Source organism: Ictidomys tridecemlineatus, chromosome 11 (genome assembly GCF_052094955.1).
Source record: "Ictidomys tridecemlineatus isolate mIctTri1 chromosome 11, mIctTri1.hap1, whole genome shotgun sequence".
In the NCBI taxonomy this organism is placed as follows: domain Eukaryota; kingdom Metazoa; phylum Chordata; class Mammalia; order Rodentia; family Sciuridae; genus Ictidomys; species Ictidomys tridecemlineatus.
The window spans coordinates 98,417,138-98,438,714 of NC_135487.1; the positions used below are offsets into that span (position 1 = coordinate 98,417,138).

Below are 21,577 nucleotides of genomic sequence, written 5' to 3' on the forward strand. Positions count from 1 at the left end.
AAGTCCATCGACCACTAAAAATACAAAAAAGTTTTTTTTTTTAGAAAAGAAAATAACCTAATGTTGATTCACAATCTTGTAGAAAGGGTTAATCTTTTTTCTGACTATTTGCTGAATTCCAGTATCATTTTTCTTTGATGTAAATTTGGCAACAGCAATCAAAGTTCCTTTTTCCAGTTGGCTGTAATGCTTACATACTTTTATCAATTAATTCCTGTTAGCTGTACACAGCATTAAATAATTCAGTGAAGTCTTTCTCCTCTCAATTTTTTGCATATTAACTTTGCTTTGAACCCCTTTACTCCCATTCCTACACAGAGATAAAAATACACAAGTTTCCACTCCCCCAATTCCTCTCCCTTTCACACATGATTTTCTAATTTGAAATAACTTATGACTGATCTGTTCCTTTTTCCATTCTCCATCCCTTATTCTGTACTAGGGATTAAACCCAAAGTCTCAAGCATGTTAGGCTGAGTGCTTTATCACTGAGCTGCATCCTCAGCCCACTGTTCATTTTAAATTGATCATTTGTCTTCTTATTATGGAGGAGTTTTTTATATTCTAAATGCAAGTCTCTTATCAAACATATGATTTGCAATATATTTTTTTCTGTTCTTGAGGTAGTCCTTTCAGTTTCTTGATGGTGTCTTTTAAAGCACAAAAGTTTTAAATATTAATGAAGTATAACTTATTAGCATTTTTTTTCCTTCTCTGCCTCTCTTTTATCACCTGTGCTTTTTGGTGCATCTAAGAAATCATTGCTAAACCTAAGGTCACAAAGATTTACTACATAACCCAAAGTCACAAAGATTTCATATTCTTCTAAAAGTTTCATAGTTGTAACTTGTACATTGAGGCCTATGATCCACTTGAGTTAATTATTATGTACTATGTTAAGCAAAGATATAAGCCTATTATTTTGTCTGTGGATGTCTACTTTTCCAGTACCATTTTTTGAAAAGATCATTTACTCCAGTTGAATTGTCTTGGCTCCTTTGTCAATAATCACTTGACCATAATTGTTAAGAGTTTATTTGTGATTCTCAATTCTTTTCCATTGATCTGTATGTTCATCTATTTCAGCCTCAAACTGTCTTGACTACTGTAGTTTTATAGTATGTTTTGAAATCAGGAAGCATGAGCTCATCAACTTTGTTCTTCTTTTTCAAAATTTTTTAGCTATTCTGAGTCCCTTGCATTTCCATATGAGTTTGGGGATCAGCAGAAATTGACAGCCAGATAACTAAAATTCATCAGAAAGCCCCTACTCCTAATAAACAATTACAACATTTTCTTTCATACCAAGGGTAAAATTGAATAAGGAAGCCTGAGCAGGTACACTTTAGAGTTGAAGAGGAGACAGGTCCTTTGAAAAGGGGACCAAACCAATGGGGAATGGGAATAAAGGAATAAAAAAAAATTGGTAAACTTCCCACCCTGTGGAGAGGAATGTTTGTTCAGAGGAGGCAGTTTGATCTAGCACCAGGGAATATTGTGAAAGATAATTGAAAATTTAAAGTCCATTGATCTTCCCAGAAGGGGGAAAAAAAGGGTCTCTAAGTAAGCAGTATTGTTGGTTTGTTGATTCTTACAGAAGGAGATTCTCATTCAACCAAGGGAAACAGCTGGCCCTTTATCAGAGCTCATTGCTGTTAAGGCAAGGGGGGAAATAAAAAGAAGAAGAAGAAATTCCTCAGTCTTTTCTTACCTCTCTCTGTGGCCAGCCTAACCTTTGCCTATCTTTTGTTACCCTTCCCCTTTATAAGTTCCCCAAAATAAGAGAGAGGAGAGAGAGAGAAAGAAGAAAACCAAGGTGGGAGATGAGTTATTTGCTGGGGAGAGGAAAGGGATTTCAGAGCATTTAAAATTAAAAATCCCTAAAGTACTGCTAGTAGAACTACTTGGTAATACAACAATATATAGCAAAAGTCCCAAGGGCAACCACATACTTTGACTCAGTAATCTATTTATCCTAAGGAAATAAGATATGTAAAAAGTATAAGTGGGAATGTCAATGAGAGTATTATTATCTGTAATAACACAAGCTGAAGCAAATGAAATCTCCAAAACAGGAACATGTTTTGTGACACCATGATGTATAAATATGGTAGACTATTATACTGGCTTCAGTGTAAATATGGTAGACTATTATACTGGCTTCAGTGTAAAAATATATTTTGAATTGCATCATTTTTCACTGTCACTACTACCCCAGGTCCAAATCACCATCATCTCTCACCTGGAGTATTACAGTAGCTCCCAACTGGTGTTTCTGCTTTCACAATGTTACCCACCCCCAATCTGCTCTCAGCACACTTAGTAATCCTTTAGAAAACCTTTCAGTCTTTTACTCAAAAGCTCCCATGTCTGCCCTCTCATTTAGTATAAAAATCAACATATTTTATTCTTCCCAAGCCCTATCTCATCTGGCCTCTATTATTTCTCTAACCTTATCTGATACTATTTCTCATCTTGCACATTCTACTATGGATGCACAGGCCTCCTCCTACCCCAGTGACTTTGGACTCACTCACTATTCTCTCTCGAACTCTTTTCTCCCAGACATCCATGAGTTTGTTCCCTCACCACCTTCAGATCTTTGTTCCAGTGTAATAGATGAGAATTACTTTCCCCTAATCCTCCTATTTAAAATTGCTATCTTTCCCAAGTCCCCAGCATTTCCTACTCCTTTTCCTTGCTTTATTCCTGAATTGCACCTATCACTTCATTTGATTTATTTATTTGGATTATTTTCTATCTCTCCCCATATGTTCTAGGAGAGCAGAGATTCGGGTATGTTGCTTGCTACTCTATCCTCAGTGTCTCAACTGTGCCTGAAATAGAGAGCCTTTTAATAAATATTCATTGAATGAATGAATACACCCATAAGTGTAACAATTATGAAAACTAGGTCATACTTTTGAAAGTGGAAAAACAAATAAATATAAACTGTGATGAGATGAGCACAGTGGATGTGATATAGTGCACGCTGGGAGCTATAGAAGAGATCTGGATTCAACTTAGTGACTCCACCACTTTCTAGTTGGGTGAATTTGGGCAAGTGTACCTGACCTTTCAGTTTCATCCTCTATAAAACAGGCATAATAATGCCTCTGTCACAGTATTGTAAAGTTAAATGAGAAATGCATTTGAACACCTGGCACATAGTAGTTGCTCTATGAATATTAAATCTCTCTTCTCTGAAAGAATATATATTCAGTGGATAAAAACTGTAAAAGTGGAGGCTGGGGTTGCAGTTCAACAGTAGAGCGCTCACCTAGCTGTGGAGCCTCAGCACCACATAAAAATAAATAAATTAATTAATTAATTAATTAAAGCTATTGTGTCCAACTACAACTAAAAACAAAGTATTTAAAAAAAACTGTAAATTTTGGGGCTGGGGTTGTAGCTCAATGGTAGAGTGCTTGCCTAGCACATGTGAGGCACTGGGTTTGATCCTCAGCACCGCATAAAAACAAAATAAAGGTATTGTGTCCATCTACAACTAAAATTTTTTTTAGAAAGCTGCAAAAATGGGAATAAATGGATGTTTAAAATATGTGAGTTATGTATTTTTTACAATTTATTTTTTCATATGCAAGTCCTCCCTGAGAATGGATAGATAATGTAAAATGTGCGAGGCTGGAACTGAGAAGACTTGGATTCTGAGCTCATCTTTTGCAGGCTGTGTCCTAACCTCTCTGGACTCTTTCCTTATTAGTTCAATGAAGAGGTTGAATTTAGCAACTTTTATTAACATAAATGCTTAAAATTCCATAATTCAAAAAGGCAGGCCATTCCACCTGGTTTTGCCCTACTTTAGCCCAACCTTACTCAGATGTGCCAGACAGATGTTTTTCATCTTAGGCATAAAAGACTCTATTCTTTGGTACTCACAGGCCAAAAGAAACTGGAGAATTTAGAAAAAGCAGATAAACTTTCCTTCTCTCTGATTCTCAAATAGCTAGCTACATGGGTATTGTTCAAACTTAAGAAAATATGAAAATAAAAACAAGTACTATGCACCTTTGGGTTTAAATCAATTATGAGAATGTTTAGCCATGAAAAAAAAAAGTATGTCTTCTTTTTTTTTTTTTTTTTTAAGCAGTGTCAGCAGTTCTCAACTGTAACTATAACCTTGTACCTACATGGCTGTGAGCCGATGTGCAGGAGTGAATGGCTGGAAAGGAATACAGCTAGAGCCTTTTCAAGCTCTGGAAACCTCCATGACTTTTTTTTCTTCACGTTGCTACACCGAAGCAGAGGAGAAGAGGATGTTTGGGTTTACAGGCCAATGGCCAGTGTCAGCAAATTTGCAGCCCTGGCTTTACTTCCCTGAAAGGGGGCGGGGGGGGGGCAGGGGGAGTGTCAGATGCCCTGGCCTCTCTCCAGCAACTGAGCCACAGAGGATTCAAATACTCCACCAGTTGCAAGGCCCTGACTTTACCCAGCTGAAAACTGACGATCTCATCTGGGAAGGGTCAGTTAAAAAATGACAGAACTGCCCAAAGTAAACACAGGGAACAACCACAACAGAAACTTTCTCCACAATGTTTCTTTATAATTACCAGCCCAACCCACCAGGGCTCTGGCTTGAGTCCCCATACACTCTCTCTGTTGCCCCCATACAGCCTTGTTAGAGTAAGCCCTAACAGACCTGGGGATTGCTTCTTTGTCCACATGCCTCTCTTCCCTCTTCCCAGAGTTCAGGGAGACTCCAAATTGCAGAGCATTTGGGAATTTGAAGATTATCAAGCAGGAAGACCCTTTAGAGATCACTGATTAGAATTCCCTAATAGATGAGTAAATTCAGCCTAAAGGATATGCTCAAAATTAAGAGCAAGGTTGGGGTAGAACTGGTCACTTTCTTCCTAACCTAACTATTTCCAGATTATCATACCTTGTCATAAGGGACTAAAAATAAGGAAGTTAACTTTGAAATTTTCTTTTTCCACCTTTTCATTCCAACCAAATCATACTCTGTTGACTTTTAGGGCTGTGTAGAAAAACATATTTTGAATTTAGACTTGAGTTTGAGGACTTAATCTTAACACTCTGTGTAACCTTGTTCTTCAAAGTTGATGAGATATGCTCATGTTACCTATTCACTTCTCCAGAGCCCCATGAGATCAGCATCCAAGTGTAGTGAATAGAACACAGGCTTTAGGGTCCAACAAGCTTCGGAATCCTGTCTCTCTGTACATCTTAACTGTGCGAACTTGTATAAGCAAATTATCCACTCTAAGACTTACAGATGAGAAAATTAAGGCTCAGAGAGAGTAAGGGTTTACAGTCATACAAAAAGGATACAATGCAGCTCAGCCTCCTGATTCCATATCCAGGGCACTTGCTGCCCTACCACTGAGTGTAGAAAGTGAAGGATGACTCTGGGTCCTGGGCCAAAAGTGTCTATCCATATCATCATGGAATAGCATGTTATTTATTAAGCCTTCATCCGCTCAAAATACCAGGAAACAGATGCCTTAGGGGTGAGGTAGCCTGTTCATGTGCAGCCTTTTTATTAGGTAGCCTTTGTACAGGCATCAATCAAAGAAACCAAGACTGGTATTAATCTCTGGCCTAAGACTGGGAGTTAGACCCGGAGTAGATATGAGGTCCGCAAATATTCAGCCTTCCTTTCTTCCAGGGATGCTTTTTTGATGGTCTAAGAATGTTTTGCTCATATTAGAGTCTTCTTCATGCTTTCTCTCTCTCTCTCTCTTTTTTTAACATTTATTTTTTAGTCGTAGTTGAACACAATAAACTTTATTTTATTTATTTATTTTTATGTGATGCTGAGGATCTAACCCAGGGCCTCGCACGTGATAGGCAAGCGCTCTACTGCTGAGTCACAACCCCAGCTCCCTTTATGCTCTCTTGTGTCACAATATTTTTTGGTGTATATTCAATTCCCTGATTGGAACAGAGGGATCCAAAGTGGAGTGCTCAAAATGATATACTGAAGTATGTGAAGAAAATATATGAACACTTGTTTTTATTTATTTTTAAATCTAAAATACTAAGAAAATTCAGTTTTATCCATATTTGAAAATTTATACAACTTATATGAAGTGATTGGGAATGTACAGTTTTTTGTCTTGTTTTGTTTTTTGATAGAGTGTCATGATGTCTGGGATAAATGTTTGAGAAAATAAGCTGCCATGAGCTGGAATGTGTTTTGTCCTAATTTGTATCCCATCCCATCCTCATTATCTAGAACTAAATGACCATTCCCTAATGCAGTGAATTTGGCATCTATGTGAACATGATTGGCTTTCTTTGTCCCCCCCCCACCATTTGTCATCCATCTGATATTATATATCATGTTCAATATTCTGCCAAAATCTAACCAAACTGAAAAAATCCATGATTGAAAAGAAACAAAAAGTGGAAATTCCCATAAGAAGATTGAAGTACAAAGCTTGTAGTACCCAAAGATAGTTATTGGCAGTTAGTAAGGCACATACTAGGCAAAAGAAAAGTCAAAAGCAATACTTCATGGAAGGACTCACAGACACAAAGGCAGCATGGAGCACTACTGAGTAAGAAATCAAATGTGGTAGTTCACATAAATGTTTTCCAAAGCATTGCCCTCCTTCTCTCTCTTAAATGCTACAGAAAACAAGGCAACACAATGCAGTGAGCAAGGGTCTTGGAGTAAAGTCCCAACTATACCATTTTCCAGGCTGAGTGATCTTGGGCAAAACTCCTAACCATGCCCACCTTCTCAACCCCACCACCAGGAAAATAGTTCCTCACCTAAAAATGAGGAATGGTGTAGTAGTATGGATGTCCAGTCATGTTCTGAATCAGCCCTGAATATAGATGAAGTTGGTAATTATCTATATGAAACAACTTATACTTTGGCACCACAAGGGTAATGAACTAAAAAAAAATCACCTCACCACCAAGTCTTCCATGATTCATCACATCCTCTTCTTGTGCACTAAATCTTCATGTGGTACCCACTGATCTGCCAATAACATACTTATATACTTGTTTCTTTTCAATCATGGATTTTTAAAATTTGGTCAGAATTAGTCAGTACCAAATGTCAGTCATGTCCATGATATATGTGGAATGCAAAGGAAGTAATTAAACAGTACATATGTATATGTTTGAATCTATAAAAAAATGTAAATGTATACTCATGTATGGAAAAAGACCTGAAAGGCACCCCACCACACTTTTCACACTGATTATTCTTAGAGTAGAAAAGTGGAAGATAGAGATTTTACCATTTACTTTAAATTCTTCCATATTTTTTCTTGTTTTTAATAAACTATTTTAGTAATAAAAATAAGATTATTTTTAAATACACTTTAAATCTTATGTACAAATTTAATAATACTTGTAATAAATGCCACCAGCTTCTTCAGGAAGAGGCTCTACTAGAAGCATATCTGTCTGTTGACACTGTAGTAGAGACTTTGCCAAAGTATGGGTGGGACTCAAGGATTCTGCAGGATAGGGCCCCAAATGGAGAGGCTCTAGTCAGCACCAGAAATTCACAAAGTTACCTCAGACCACTTGTGTTTTCCTCAATTTAACTTGAGTTTGTTTTGTTTTGTTTTGTTTTGTTTTTTTCCTACAAGGCTTTTTAACTAGAGGAACTATAAGGAACTTTCTACTCTGAAATGCTATGATTCTGAATAATATAGTACATGCAGTAGGCCCATATAGGAAAGCAAATATGTCATATGCAAGCCAGGACAGAGTTTCATACTTTCCTCCAAAACAAAATGAAATCCATGTAAAATCCTTTTTTTCCCCCTACCCCACACCATCCCAGTTAATTAACCTTTATGTATTTAGGCATTCTCCCTTTTATGGGCCCTGATAAAATTTCCACTTTTGAAACAGAAAATGTCAGATCCTCATTTCCCAGTCTCCCTTGCAGTTATGCATAAGCATTAGGATTTGTACTAGATTTTGACTTTGGAATGAGTGACCTCAAAGACTGCTGAATTTGTTCTACAGATAGCAGCATTAATTGCAATAACCACATTTGGTTTCCAGATGCTGCAGTGGTGGTAGTTCTATCAGCAAGGAACAGCATCCAGAGTTGAGGTGTCCATGGTCCCAGCAGTATTGTCTACAACGGAGGCATTGGTGTCTTCATGAAATTGTTCTAGCTATCACTTCTACACCTGAGTCTCTAGGCCTAGAAGATGATCAATATCCTTTAATATATTCATTTTCTGCTTAAATTAACTGGAGTTTTATTCTCTTGCTGCAGCCAAAATCCCTGATTAATACTCCCATTTTTTAAAAATACGTACTTGGTTTTAACAAAAAGATGAAATATATTTAAGAAGAAATGGGTTTTTTTCTCCCCTTTCTCAACCCTCCACGCCAATTTTCCCATTCCCTTCTCTAGAGGTAGCCATTATTACTGATTTTTTTTTTTATGTATTCCTCCAGAGATGTTCTCTGTACACTGGCATATCTATATATTGAGGAAAAAACATTGAAATTCACCATATACACAAACAGGGTCATTCCATACGTTCGTTGTTTCATACCTTGCTTTTAAACTTAAAAATAGATGTTAGAAATAATTTCCTGAATATAAAGCTGCCCCATTCTTTAAAATTTTATTTTTAATTTTTTTTTACACAATACCTTTATCTTATTTTTATGTGGTGCTGAGGATTGAGTGCAGTGCCTCACACATGCTAGGGAAACACTCTACCACTGAGCTACGTAACCACAGCCCTGCCCCATTCTTTTTAAATGCTGCTTAATATCTCTTTAATATATTAATAATCAATATATTATTATGTATGTAGACTACTACTATGAAGAGTTGTGTTGCTTACAGCTTCTGTGACTACAAATAATGTTGCAGTGAGTGTTCTTATAAACATGTCTTAATGACCAGTGCAAACAGATTCATAGGATAAATTTCTAGTAGTGAAACTGCTGGGTCAAAGAATGTAACTTTTTAATTTTAATAGATATTACCAAATTGCACTACAATTTTTATCCCCCTAAAAATGTTTTAGACTCCCTATATCTCCAAATCCTCACTTCATCAATTATATTATCAGATTTTAGTAATTTTGTATTGTTTTGATTTTCATTCTTTAAATTATTAGTAAGATTGAGCATTTTTCACAATCTTAAAAGCCATTTGTGAGGCTGGGGTTGTAGCTCAGTGGTAGAGCGCTCGCGTAGCAGGTGCGAGGCCCTGGGTTCAATCCTCAGCATAATAAAGGTATTGTTTCCAACTACAACTAAAAATAAATAAATATTTTTTAAAAAGCCATTTGTATTTACTTACCTGTATGTTCTACTTATGTCTTTTGTTGTTTTCTATTGGATTTTGACCTGGTTTTTAATTGCTTTGTAAGAACTCCATAATTTAAGGAAACAACCCTTTGTCATATTAGGGGCAAATATTTTTTCTCTAGTTAGGTTTGGTCTTCCAGTCTTGTTTGCTTTATTTTATTTGTTTTTTGTTCTTTGTTTTGCATAAATCTTTAATTTCAGGGAAGCAAATCAGTCTGTGTTTTGGCTTATTGCTCTCTATTTGCTTACAATGGTTTTTGGTTGGGAAATTTCTCATGATCTCAGTGTTGAAGCTGCTAATCTAGAAAACCAATACTTGAGACTTCTGGTTAAAGACAATAGATTCAACACATACGTTGCACTCCACTCCCTCCTCAAACTCAACTCAAATTTAATATTTTGATTAATTAACATATTCACATGATGTAAAAGCCAAAAAAAAAAAATGAAGAAGCACAAACCAAAGTTTCTTTCACCCATGTCTTCCATTGGCCCAGTTCCACTTTCTTCCTGTCCATGGGCAAGCATTAGTTTCTTCTATGAGTTTACAGAGTTTCTTCATCCATATGTAACCAAATAAGAATTTAGGTAAATGAATTTTCCTAAAGAATAAGCCTAAAGAAAAAAAGAATACACAAGGGACAACAAGGTTAACTTAAAAGTTGGATTTATGTGGATGTGGTAACTGGATTAAGAGATTAGAGCAAGCTGAATACCAGGCCAGTAGATAAGAAAGCTAAAGCAGCCTGCTTTGATATTTCAGAATCTCCCAGATGCTCATCATTTGGAAACGTGAGTGATATTAAGGATGTAAGCAACAGGATGAGTTGAAAGTCAGTTCAGGAAACAACTAGAACTCCAGATTCCCCAGCCACTTGCTTGTGTCAGGTGAACTGTCTCTTCCTCACTATAGCCAAGGAATGGAAGTTTTGATTTTTGTTTTGTTTTTCTGGCATGATGGTAAAACCAAGGGGAAACCAGGCTCTGTTGCGTAAAAGGACATCCTGGGGAGGGGGAGAAGGAGATTATATAAAAATCACCTAGAGTCATTGGAGATACTCTGTCTCTGCCTTCTTCCCTTTCTTAGTTGAGGACCCATCAGCCAGCTTGGACATTAGGAAATCTTTCTCTGGGACCCTGACATATTGGAGACAAATGCCCTTAAGGTAATTTGAAAACAACACATCTCTGGAAGGAAAATAAAACAAAAAACTATTATAGCCTCAAAAAGATTAGAAGGATAAGTGCATATATGAAATAAGAACAGAAAGCAATTTTATAAGGAATAGTTAGAGAACAAAAGAAAAAGATCTTATAAATTTAAATATGGCAGTAGACATTTAAAAACTCAGTAGAACTTTTGTAAAAAGAAAGCCAAAAAAAAAAAAGGTGGAAAAAATAGAAAATGTAAGAACAAAAGTCGTTTTTTTGAGAGATAATCCCAAGAAATATCTGCTGGGGAGTGGAGAAGTGAGACAAGGAAGCTGATATATCCCTTTAGTTTCTGTGAACAACTGAAACTTGATTTTGTTGGAGCACTCTGGGAGATTTATGCAGAAAACAGAAGCTGGGGTATTTATCTGTTAACCCATCAGTCATTGGTTAAGGGCTGCTCCAGGGAGGAGGGGGTTAATCCCCAACACTTCCTGAACAAACCTTCAGTGGCCTGAAAAAGCACTCAGGCAAACAGATATGTGCTGGCAGTTTAGAAGGCACGGATGTCCTAAGTGCCAAAGAACATGGGCAGGGCCCTGTACCGATTTGTATCTCCCCTGCACTCTCTCTTAGAAAACTACTAGAAAATGTGCTCTGCCAAAACAAAGGAGTAAATCAAGAAAGAGGAAGAGATGGAATCCAGGAACCAGGGTGCTCAATACAGAGGTGAAGGGAATCCCCAGGACGTGGTGAATGGAGATCCTAAGAGGACAGCTGTCCAGCAGGCCTGGAGAACAATCAGCCCAGATAGGAGCAGATGAGAGGCTCTGGAAGAACTGTTTTTCAAGATAGAATTGGGACAGTACCAAATTTGTTTGAAAATATTAAGAGAAGACTAAACAACTGATGGCGAGCATGAATTAAATTAGTGACATATGCACAGAAAGAGATAGGCAAATGAAAAAGGAGACAATTATTAACTCTAGAAAAAGCAAAATGTTTTTGAGGAAAGAAAAATCATAATTCATAAATTATTTTATAACAATACAATACAGGTATAGATAGTATTTATTTAGCCATAGTAATATAAACATTGAGTATCAATCTAATAATGTGGATAGATGAGCCAAGGGAATATGTTTGGGTGGGGCATGAGAAGGGGTAAAGGATAAATCCCTACTTTCTATAGTGGAAAGCCAATATATAAAATAGTCATTTAGAGATATGTTGTTTATCAAAAAAAGAATTAGTTAATACATTGAATGTGATTTCTTCTGATGCTTGAGAAGTGGGTAGAGGGTGGAGAATTGATTTTTTGTAATTAGTAACATAAAAGAACTATTTAGTTATTTAAACTATGTACATATTTAGCTTTGATATACATAAATAAAAATCAGAAATCTGTCTTTTTTTCCTTCTGCTTTTCAAAAACAGGGAGGTGGTGAGATGGAAAATGTGTGTTGTCTCTAGATGATAAGGGAATGGGATAAGTAAAATTAAACTTTGTCATTCCATGCGTCCATCACCCAGCAGGGTCATTGTCCTTCCATGTCTTATTGAGGCAGAAGAAAAATTATGAGCAAATGGGAAATTTAGATTTAGAAATATTTTAAAGAGCTATTGATATAAAACTGACCTGAAATATGGACCTGCTCTAATAGGTTTTTGAACCAAAGAAATGATTCAAGATCACAATGAAAGGATTCTATCAAATGAAAAATAAAACCAGGTTTACATTAAGGCATCTACTAATAGTACTTAAATGCCAGTGCAATAGATTCTTAATTGTGTCTGGATATGAGTGTTTTGAAATTTTACTTTAAAATTTATAATACCTATTGTTATTAAAGAGTTAACATTATGACTATTTGATTTATAGTTTTAATTTTAAAAAAACAGGAAAATGCTTTGTACAGTCTTGACTAACCGTATCTACAACTACAAGCATTGTTGAGATCTGCAGCCCTCAACAACAGAACCTACCACTTTCTAATTGCAGGCAAAATACCCACAGGAATGCAGCCTGCTGAAGACACAAACAGTCTTACTTTCTGATTTCAATCTCTATCCTGAATCCTTCTCCTTATCTTAGAAAAATGCTCAAAAATACCAATATGAATAAAAATAAAGAAGAAATTTTTCCTTTAGATATCACTCAAACTTTCTCTTTTCCTTCATCACAATGCAGTAGTTCTAAAAAGCACATTTGCTAACTTCCTCTCTTCTTTTCCTTCCTCACCACACACTACTTTCTGAACCCCTTGCAGTCTAGCTTTCGCTTTGGCTATTGCTCTGAACCTGCTGGCTCAGAGGTCTCAAAGGTTTCTTACTTGCTGAATTGCTTGGTTCTGCTGAGTCTTTGTCCTCCTCAACTTCTCTTCGCCTTTGACTTTAAAAGCTCTTTTAGTTCTCCCTCTCTCTCCTCTCCACTGTTCACCACTCCCAGCATCTCCCTCCCTTCTGTATCACTCTTTTTCCCCCCATTTTCATTCTTTTTTTAAATTATTCTTTATTTTTGGCTTCCCTTTCTCCTTCTACTCTCTAAAGAATAGGCATCTACTGGGGTCCTGTGACCCCTTGCAAGATCTGGTATCTGCCTATGTCTCTGACCTCATGTGGACCCTGTTCCCCCTAGTTCTATACTCCAGTTACACTGATGTTTCAGTTCCTTCAATCCACTATCTTCTATACTGTCTTAGGACTTGTTCCCTCTACCTGGAACACTTCCTCTGCCAACCCCGCAAAAGCACTTCAACTGGCTATTTCCAGCTCAGCTTTCAGGTCTCAGTTTCATATCAGTTCCTCAGAGTGGCCCTCCCTAAGGGCCGTCTCAATCCCCTCCCACCAAACTAAATCAGTTTCTCTGTTTATCTATTTTAGAAATAGTTTGTTTTCTTCAAATTATTTATACAGTTCAAAATTATAGACTTGAAGTGTATGGAATTTTTGCATAAATATTTACGTTTATCTTCGAACCTTAAGTTCCATGAGGATAGGAACCCTGTTTGTTTTATTTAATGCTGTGCACTTAGCATTCAGCATGGTAGATACTAAATTTTTGTTGAATAAATGAATGAACAAAGTGCTTTCTTCATGCCAGGCGCTGCAGTAAGTATGTTACACATTTGCCTGTCTTTTATTCTCACAAGACCTTATGCATATAAGTCTATTGTCAGGCCTATTTTCAGATGAGAAGAGTGAAACTTACAGAGACTAAGTAATATGCCTAAAATTTCACAGAAACATGCCTGTGAGTAGCTATAGAGCCATGAAAGGACATGTCAGAAACTTAAATGCATATTACTAAAGGAAAGAAGCCAGTCTGAAAAGGCCATATATACTATATCATTGCAGCTATAAGACCTGGAAAGACAAAACTGTGGAGACAGTAAAAGAATCAGTGGTTGTCAAGACAGGGGAGGGAGGATGAGCAGGTGGAGAACAAAGAAATTTGGGGGTGGTAAAACTAACCTGTAGTATACTATAATGTATAATGTTTTTATACATTTGTCCAAATCCGTACAATGCATAATAACACCAAGAGTGAATCTTAATGTGTGCTATAAACTCTGGATGATTGTACTGTGTCATCAGTCCTAACAAATTGTTGAGAGTTCAACTCTCAACAATTTGTCACGCCTGGCATGAAGCATGAAGAAAGCACTTTGTTCATTCATTTATTCAACAATATCACATTTTTTAAAAATGTGATATTGCAAGCCAAAAATAAAGAATAATTAAAAAAAAGAATGATAACTGGTAATGGGAAAACTATGCAGAATAGGGCAAGGGGTGTATAGAAATCTTTGTATCTTCTGCTCAAATTTTCTGTGAATTTAAAACTGCTCTAAAAATAAAATCTTTGTTTAAAAAATGAGTGACAGAGCTAGAATTTGAAAACACATTTGTCTGACTCTATGTAGGACTCTTAGTTATTGCATGTGAATATGTGTGTGTGTGTGTGTGTGTGTGTGTGTGTGGTATATCTATATACACACTTAGTGTATATTGCTTCCTATTTGACAAATCTATTATATTCACCTTCCAAACCTTCCCTCACACGTTTTTCTTCTTTATCTCTTTTGATGGTCCCCCTGTGTCCTTCTAGGATCTGTGCCAGGCTGGATAATGATTGGGGGTGGGGAACTGGGATCATGGTGAAGACTGGGTGGTTCAGGCAGCCTTCCTTTCCTAACACATGTTTCTAAGAAGCCTTCGGGAAACATGTGAAATAGGAAAAGCATGTGGTGGCCAGTGTTCTGACAGCCTTCCTGCCTTTCTATAGGCTCCTCATTTTCAGCCTTCCCCCAAGGCTTTGGATTGCTTCCCATTGTGCTGCCCTATATGGGGCCTTCTCTTACGGCTTCAAATGCATATTCTAGTCCCTTCCACCAACAAAATGAGCCTATCCTGGAAAATGTTCACAACAGAATGGTAAATTTTTTAAAAATGTGATATTGCATAAAGAGTAAGTATTGAATTTTGTCAGAGAGAGAGAGAGAGAGAGAGAGAGAGAGAGAGAGAGAGAAATAGAGGTAAAGGAAATATATTTAAAAAGTGAATAGTGATTCTTTGGGAAGGTGGTTAACAAGATATTTTGCTTTTTTAAAAATATTTATTAGTTGCCAATGGATTTTTAACTTTGTTTATTTATATGTGGTTCTGAGGATCGAACCCAGGGCCTCACACATGTTAGGCAAGCGCTCTACCACTGAACCACAACCCCAGCCCCTGTATTTTACTTTTTTTCTCAGTTGGTTTTTTCCTTTGTTTTACTTTTTTTTTTCAATTCTGTTACATCTCCACAGTGTTATATATTATTACATAAACAAACCCTGATCCTCAGTTACCTCATCTGTGAGTTTAAAATGGCCATTCCAGTCTTTCAGCATTATTGTGAGGATCAAATGTTCCTAATGTATAATAGTCAGTTGGTTTCCCTAGAGTAGATAGATCAGCTTCAAAGAAGTTAAGCAGGAGGTGATGGCCTGCATCCTTCTGTGCAACATTAGGTGTCACCATTACTGCAATGCAGGGCATGCCAGTGGTGCTGCTCAGAATGGACCTCTGTGTGTGCTGTGGGTGAATATGGTATGAGGGAGCTGGTGGGACATCTTGAATTTGGAATGGTCAGCAAAGAAAAGCAAGAGAGGCAGAAAGTTTGAGTGGAGGAAGGTTGACTAAATGAGGACAATTTAATCGATTAGAAAACCATTTCATAGTTTGGTGCAGAAATCTGATGGGCCAACTGAGAAGGGAAGAGGGACCAAGATAAAGTAGAAAACCAAGTGAGGAAGTCAAACAATTCCCTTTAACAGGAAGAATGCTCTGTTTCCTCATTTCTTCCATAGATACCTCTGGCAATTGGAGTGAGCAATGTAACTTCCTTATTATCATTTTCCATAGCCCATGGGAAGATGTTCTTTCCCTAGGAGGAGTGTTCCCTACGTCCCTCCTTCTGGCCATATCTATGATAAGTTGTTGTTCTCTGGGAACTGTTTAGGTAGATGTTACCAAAACATATAGTCTTGCTTCTGATTTATCTCAATAGGGAAGGCTCATTGTCTTGAATCTCACATTTTCTTATTTGTGACTTCACTTTAATCTTTTGTCTCCAAAAATATTGGGCTGTTTTGTCTCTTTGTGCATAGCTATGTCTCCTGTAGATTCCCCTTAAAATTCAGCAACTCGGGATAGAATTGGCTACCCACAAAAGATATTCACAGCTGGGAACAGTGGCACACATCTGTAATCACAGGTACTCAGGAGCCTGAGGCAGGAGAACCAGAAGTTGAGGCCAGCCTGGACTACTTAGTGAGACCCTGTCTCAAAAAAATAAAAAGGGCTGGGGATGCAGCTTAGTGATAGAGAAACCCTGGTAGCACAAAAATAAAATTCAGTAAAAATATTGATAATCCACTCCTTTCTGAGAGGTCACTGGTACCCTTTCCCTATTCATCTTGTCAAAATCTACATGTCTCCTTTCATTCCTAATTTTATATCTGAAAGATTATATAGCAACATTGGCTTATTACTCTGCTTTCTGTTGCTAGTAATACAATACCAAAGACTAGGTAATTTATAAAGAAAATAAGTGTATTTTGGCCAGTGGTTCTGGAGGTACAAGATCAAGACATCACATCTGGTTATGGCTTTCCTGCTGGCAGAGTTTTGAGGTGGTACAGGATATCACATGGCAAGAGACAGGGAGCACACATGTGGTTGTGTGTATCTGGTCTCTGCCTTTTCTTATAAATCCACCAGGATTGAATAATGGGGGCTCCACCCTGATGATCTTATCTAATTCTGACCACCTCCTTAAGGCCTCACCTCTAAACACTATAGTTGGATTTAGTTTCTAGTTTCTTAATACACAGGAATTAAATTTCAGCACATGAAGGCTTTGGGGATACTGAAACCATATCCAAACCATGGCCATGGGAAACATTTGTGATATTAAATAATGATGAGAAGAAGACATGTAAACTGCATGTAAATTACAATTGTAACTATGAAAAAATAAATGAAAAATTATAAATACAGTACAAGGAAAATAGACTTAAAGAATAATAAAAGATATGGTAAAGTGCTAGGATTGTGGATTTTTCTTATTCTCTGTTATTCTAAAAATTTTAATATAATGAAAAAATATTTTTCATAATAAAAAAACAGAGTAACAAAGTTTGTTTAAATAAGTAAAACATGAAAGCTAGTTGTAGATAAGGATTTGTGGAAGTAAATATAGATAGTACCCTACTCAGTGTGTGTGAACTGATGGAGAAATATGACTACAGAACTGTTAAGAAAGGCATGTCATTATTAACCATTTGTTACCCTTGCAGTCCACTCTGAGTATCATTAGAAGGAAGAAAAACAGGAGGAAGACTTCAGACCTGTTGGCATTTGAGAAGAGCTAAGGGTCTGGAGTCCAAGCACATTAGAGGGTTGGGGGCTTATAGGGAGACCATGTAGAAACTAACTAAATTTAAGGATTTCCAGGAAATGCCTCAAGCATGGCATGGTGAAACTGTGACACTGTTTATTTTTAGATGTTCTGTTAAAAGGAGTATTTTTCACCTCTCACTAAATTAGCTATACTCCTTGGAGCCATGGACATCTTTCTGCTGCAGCAGCAATAGGATCAAAGCACGTGTTTAGAAAGAGAAGTGAAAAACACCAGATGTGAGCAAAACCACAAGGGGAATTTCAGACAGGCAGCATGCACCAGATGACCCAATTTGGAATGTGGCCCAGTCCCTAGGATAGACAGACCCTCTAAGGATGAGGTTGGGCAGACAGAGGTTATTGATCTGGATTTAAGCCACATGTTGCTAACTTGGTCTGTGACCTTGCTCAAGCCATTGACCTCCTCTAAACCACTTTCCCCATCTGTAAAATGCAAGGACTGCTTATTTCCTCTCAGGAATAGCTAATGGAAACCATGCTAAAAATTAGAGGTAATAATGAGGTATGATCTTGTGATCTTGAAGAGCAGTGGTAAATTAATTGTGAGTATAAAAAACCACAATGTAGACACACACAGTGTGTTGATACACATTTTACAGGAAGAGTGTGTATAAAAATACAGGATTAAAGATTGTGTCACATTAGTTCACAAAGTAAATAATCAGCATGTTGACAATTGAAGGGGTGTGACAGGGCATAATTTTTTTTTTCCTCTTGCACATAGCTCTTTAGGACTCCTGGGGTCAGATTAAGGCATACTGCTTAGCGCATAAATGACAATAATATAGAATAGAGCTTACTTCAAATTCTAGTTCTCTTTACCATTTGGTTACCATGTGGCCTTGAATAAGTTATTCCCTAGTTTTTTGCTTTGGTTTCCTAATCTATGAAATGGGGCTAATACTAATACCTATCTCATAGATTTGTTGTGAAGACTGAATAAAGTAATAAATCTATAGAGCTTAGAAGAGTGCCAAATAGATAATGTTAGCTGTTCTCCCTAAACCCTAAACGTGGACTTTCAAGCTCCCTTTCAGCTTTCTCATCCAAATGTTTCCAACATTCTTATTCCATTTAAGAATATTTCCTGTCTGTTTTATTCATCTATGTAGGACACTGCTCCCTCCAGACTTCAGTCTTACTCACTCCCCACCAAAGCCATTAATTTACTCCTGTTCACGCCAACTTTGAGTCAAGTTTGACCCTACAAACAGAAATCTATGAAGCATCATGAAGCCTATGTTCTCCTACTTCTGGGCTTCTTACACAACAGGATGATGTTAATCACAGGGGGTGTCCCATTAAAAACTAAAATTTCTGTTTTTCATCTGTCTGATAGAAAAAGTTTGCAGCTGTAGCCTCACAGTATGGGACAGGGTATTGTCTTGGGATCATGCCTTAAGAGGATAGGACAGGAAAAGGAGTTTCGGATGCAGTGAATCTAGCCCCTCTTGGAGAGAAGTTGTCTTTAGAGAGGAAGAGGGATGTGGTACTGGATCTAGGAGGGAAGATGCTGGAATTCATCTTAGGTCTCACATATCCAGGAAATGACTCTACATGAGAACACGGGGGTGGGGATGGGAACTGATCCGTGAGACTCATAATATTTTGGATTCAGGCCCATTAGGGAACAGTAGGGACAGACCCAAGTGGAATGTTGGGGAATCATTTTTCCCTAAAGTACCAATATGAATCTATTTTACTTTTGTGCTTCATGAAAGCAGCAGAAAGAGACAACACAACTTTTCTCGGGACGTGTCTAATACAGTTTCTCCAATAATAGCATCAGTCCTTTCCAAGAGCATCCTTATTTTCCACTGCCAAGTTTGATTATGTAATCATTGTTATTATTCTTCCCTTATCACCTTCAAATTACTTGTTTTTTTTTCATCACTCTACTATATTATCTTATAGGATGTTTTACTGTAAGATGATTCAATTCCATAGAATTTCTGAGCCTCTAATATACAAGACTAAATCCAAGTGGACACAAAGATGGGTAAAACATGGGTGTTGCTCTCAAGGAGATGATAGCACATGATTAAGGCAGATTTAAATTGATAATTGACATTTAATTCAGTGATGATCTAGATTATTCTAATTACCTTCCCTACTGGTTTGCCTTATCCTTTGCGTTTACTTATGCACCTACTGCATGCTAGACATTGGGCTGGCCTAATGATGTAAAATCAAATAAAACATTAACTTTACCTTTAGGTAACTATGATGTGAAAGGACCAGGCTCAACCATATACCTGGTTGACCAAAATTGAACTGGCAACACTGAGAATTCCCCTTTGTTCTCCTTGGAGTGAGGTTTATGTTCTTCGTCCACCCATTATGTATTTGAGTTACCAATGAGATATTTTAAGTTCTTGCATGAGTCCAATTTCAGAAGCATCTGAGGATAAGAGGGAGAAGGACAAATCTCCATGACAATGATGAGTCACTGGTAACTCCATGTCATAAGCTCTTCATACCATGCCCTAAACCTATATGGGTTATAATCTTTTAAATATGCACATGTGAAATATTTTTGGTTTGTCAATGAACTATCTTGAATAATTAAAGGTAAGGCTGGTAATATAAGATCCCAAGGAAGGATGTGGGAAGGGCTCCCAAGGAATTTTTTTTCCTTATTAGAAGGAGCATTTTAAATGAAGTCAAGTATTAGATTTCAATTGATGGCAATAAAATTACTCCTTATAATACCAGGGTTTACAAGCTGATGTAATTGCTGAATAAGGGATGTGGTAAATCCCCTCAGGGCTTTGCCTACTCAGAGACCCCAAGACATGGATGGATGACTCACTGTAAAGAACTAAGCCAACTATTGATTAACTGTGCTTACAGAGCATTGTAATATTAGAATAGGAAAGGGCATTACAGATGATGTTGAATTACTAGTACAAGCATAAAATTTGGAATAAGGTGATTCTAAAATTCAAATTCTGGCAGACTCTTCTTTGCCTCTCATGTAGCCTTGGGTAATTTATGTCTTATCACCATCTAGCAGAGCTGGCAACCTAATGCTGAGTTCACAAAATCTGACTATTTCTTTTCTTTTTTTTAAATGAAAGCTAATGAAGAAAGATTTTTTTTGAGAGAGAGAATTTTTTAATATTTATTTTCTGTTTTTTAGTTTTCAGTGGACACAACATCTTTGTTGGTATGTGGTGCTAAGGATCGAACCCGCGCTGCACGCATGCCAGGCAAGCGCGCTACCGCTTGAGCCACATCCCCAGCCCCAAAATCTGACTATTTCAATAACTTAAGAAAACGGCAAAGAAAGCACACAAACATACACCAAGTACCTTTTCAAAATCCGGGGATGGCTCTGTGACCTTAGGGGTCCATGGATAGAGAGGGAGCCCCTGGAATTCTTTATTCAGAAGAGGAGAATATATAAGAATATAGGGGACACACAAGGGGAGTGTCCACTCCTGGAGCCACACCTCATTATCTGAGCGTGGGTAAAATTCCAATGTATTGTGGGGTGCAATAACTGTCCCCTTTACTCAGGACTTAAAGATGTGTACTTAGCTCCTATCCAGAGAAGCTCCTGACAATATCTCTGCTTCACTATTTTCTCATTTGCTTAACATAGATAAATATTCCTAACTAGGAAGATTCTTTTTTATGTCTTAAGTGAAGTAATGTGGTTGAGGACACTTGGCAGAATAGACACTACATAAATACTTTGTTCTTTTTTAAATTTTACAGATAGAGACCAAAGCCTGATCTAGCTTGCTTGAGGCCCACAGTTAAGCAACGGCACATCTGGATTAAAGCCCCTGGATTCCTAACTCCTCAGCCACCTGTCAATTGTTTCCATAATGGGAGCTGTAGCAAAGATAATTGTAAATGCATTTACTTCCAATGTGTAAAGCTGGAAAGAATTAAATAAAAAGAAAGGAGGAGACTGGTGTGGAGTAGGAGGTGTAAGAAGCAGATTTACATTCCTGGTTTTGCATTACCCCTCTGAGTTGACAAAAACTGAGCATATACCCACTAAGAGCAGAGGGAAGTGACAGAGCATTTCCAACAAGGGATTATGATTGTGTCATATCAATCCATAAATAACCTACATGTTCACAATTGGAGAGGGTGTGATAGGGTATGTATTTTTTTTTCTCATCACCCATAACTCTTTTGATCC

At 37.2% G+C, this 21,577-nt stretch overlaps 1 protein-coding gene across 7 annotated transcripts in view; it reads left to right on the top strand.

The window, feature by feature from the left end:
• The window catches only part of Sec22b (SEC22 homolog B, vesicle trafficking protein), a 52,617-nt gene extending 31,277 nt beyond the window's left edge, over positions 1-21,340 (top strand). Inside the window, exons 6-8 of one of the 7 annotated variants that reach the window (XR_013427980.1) lie at positions 8,023-10,185; positions 10,385-10,463; positions 21,142-21,340. Coding sequence is in view for 2 of the 7 variants with exons in the window: in XM_040287237.2 (XP_040143171.1) it covers positions 8,023-8,212 (190 nt within the window). In the remaining 5 variants the exon portion in view is untranslated. Of the gene's footprint in view, positions 1-8,022; positions 17,045-21,141 lie in introns of those variants that run through there. The other 6 variants (XR_005734706.2, XR_013427979.1, XR_005734704.2 and 3 more) reach the window with 6 other exon arrangements.
• The last annotated feature ends 237 nt before the right edge of the window (positions 21,341-21,577 follow it).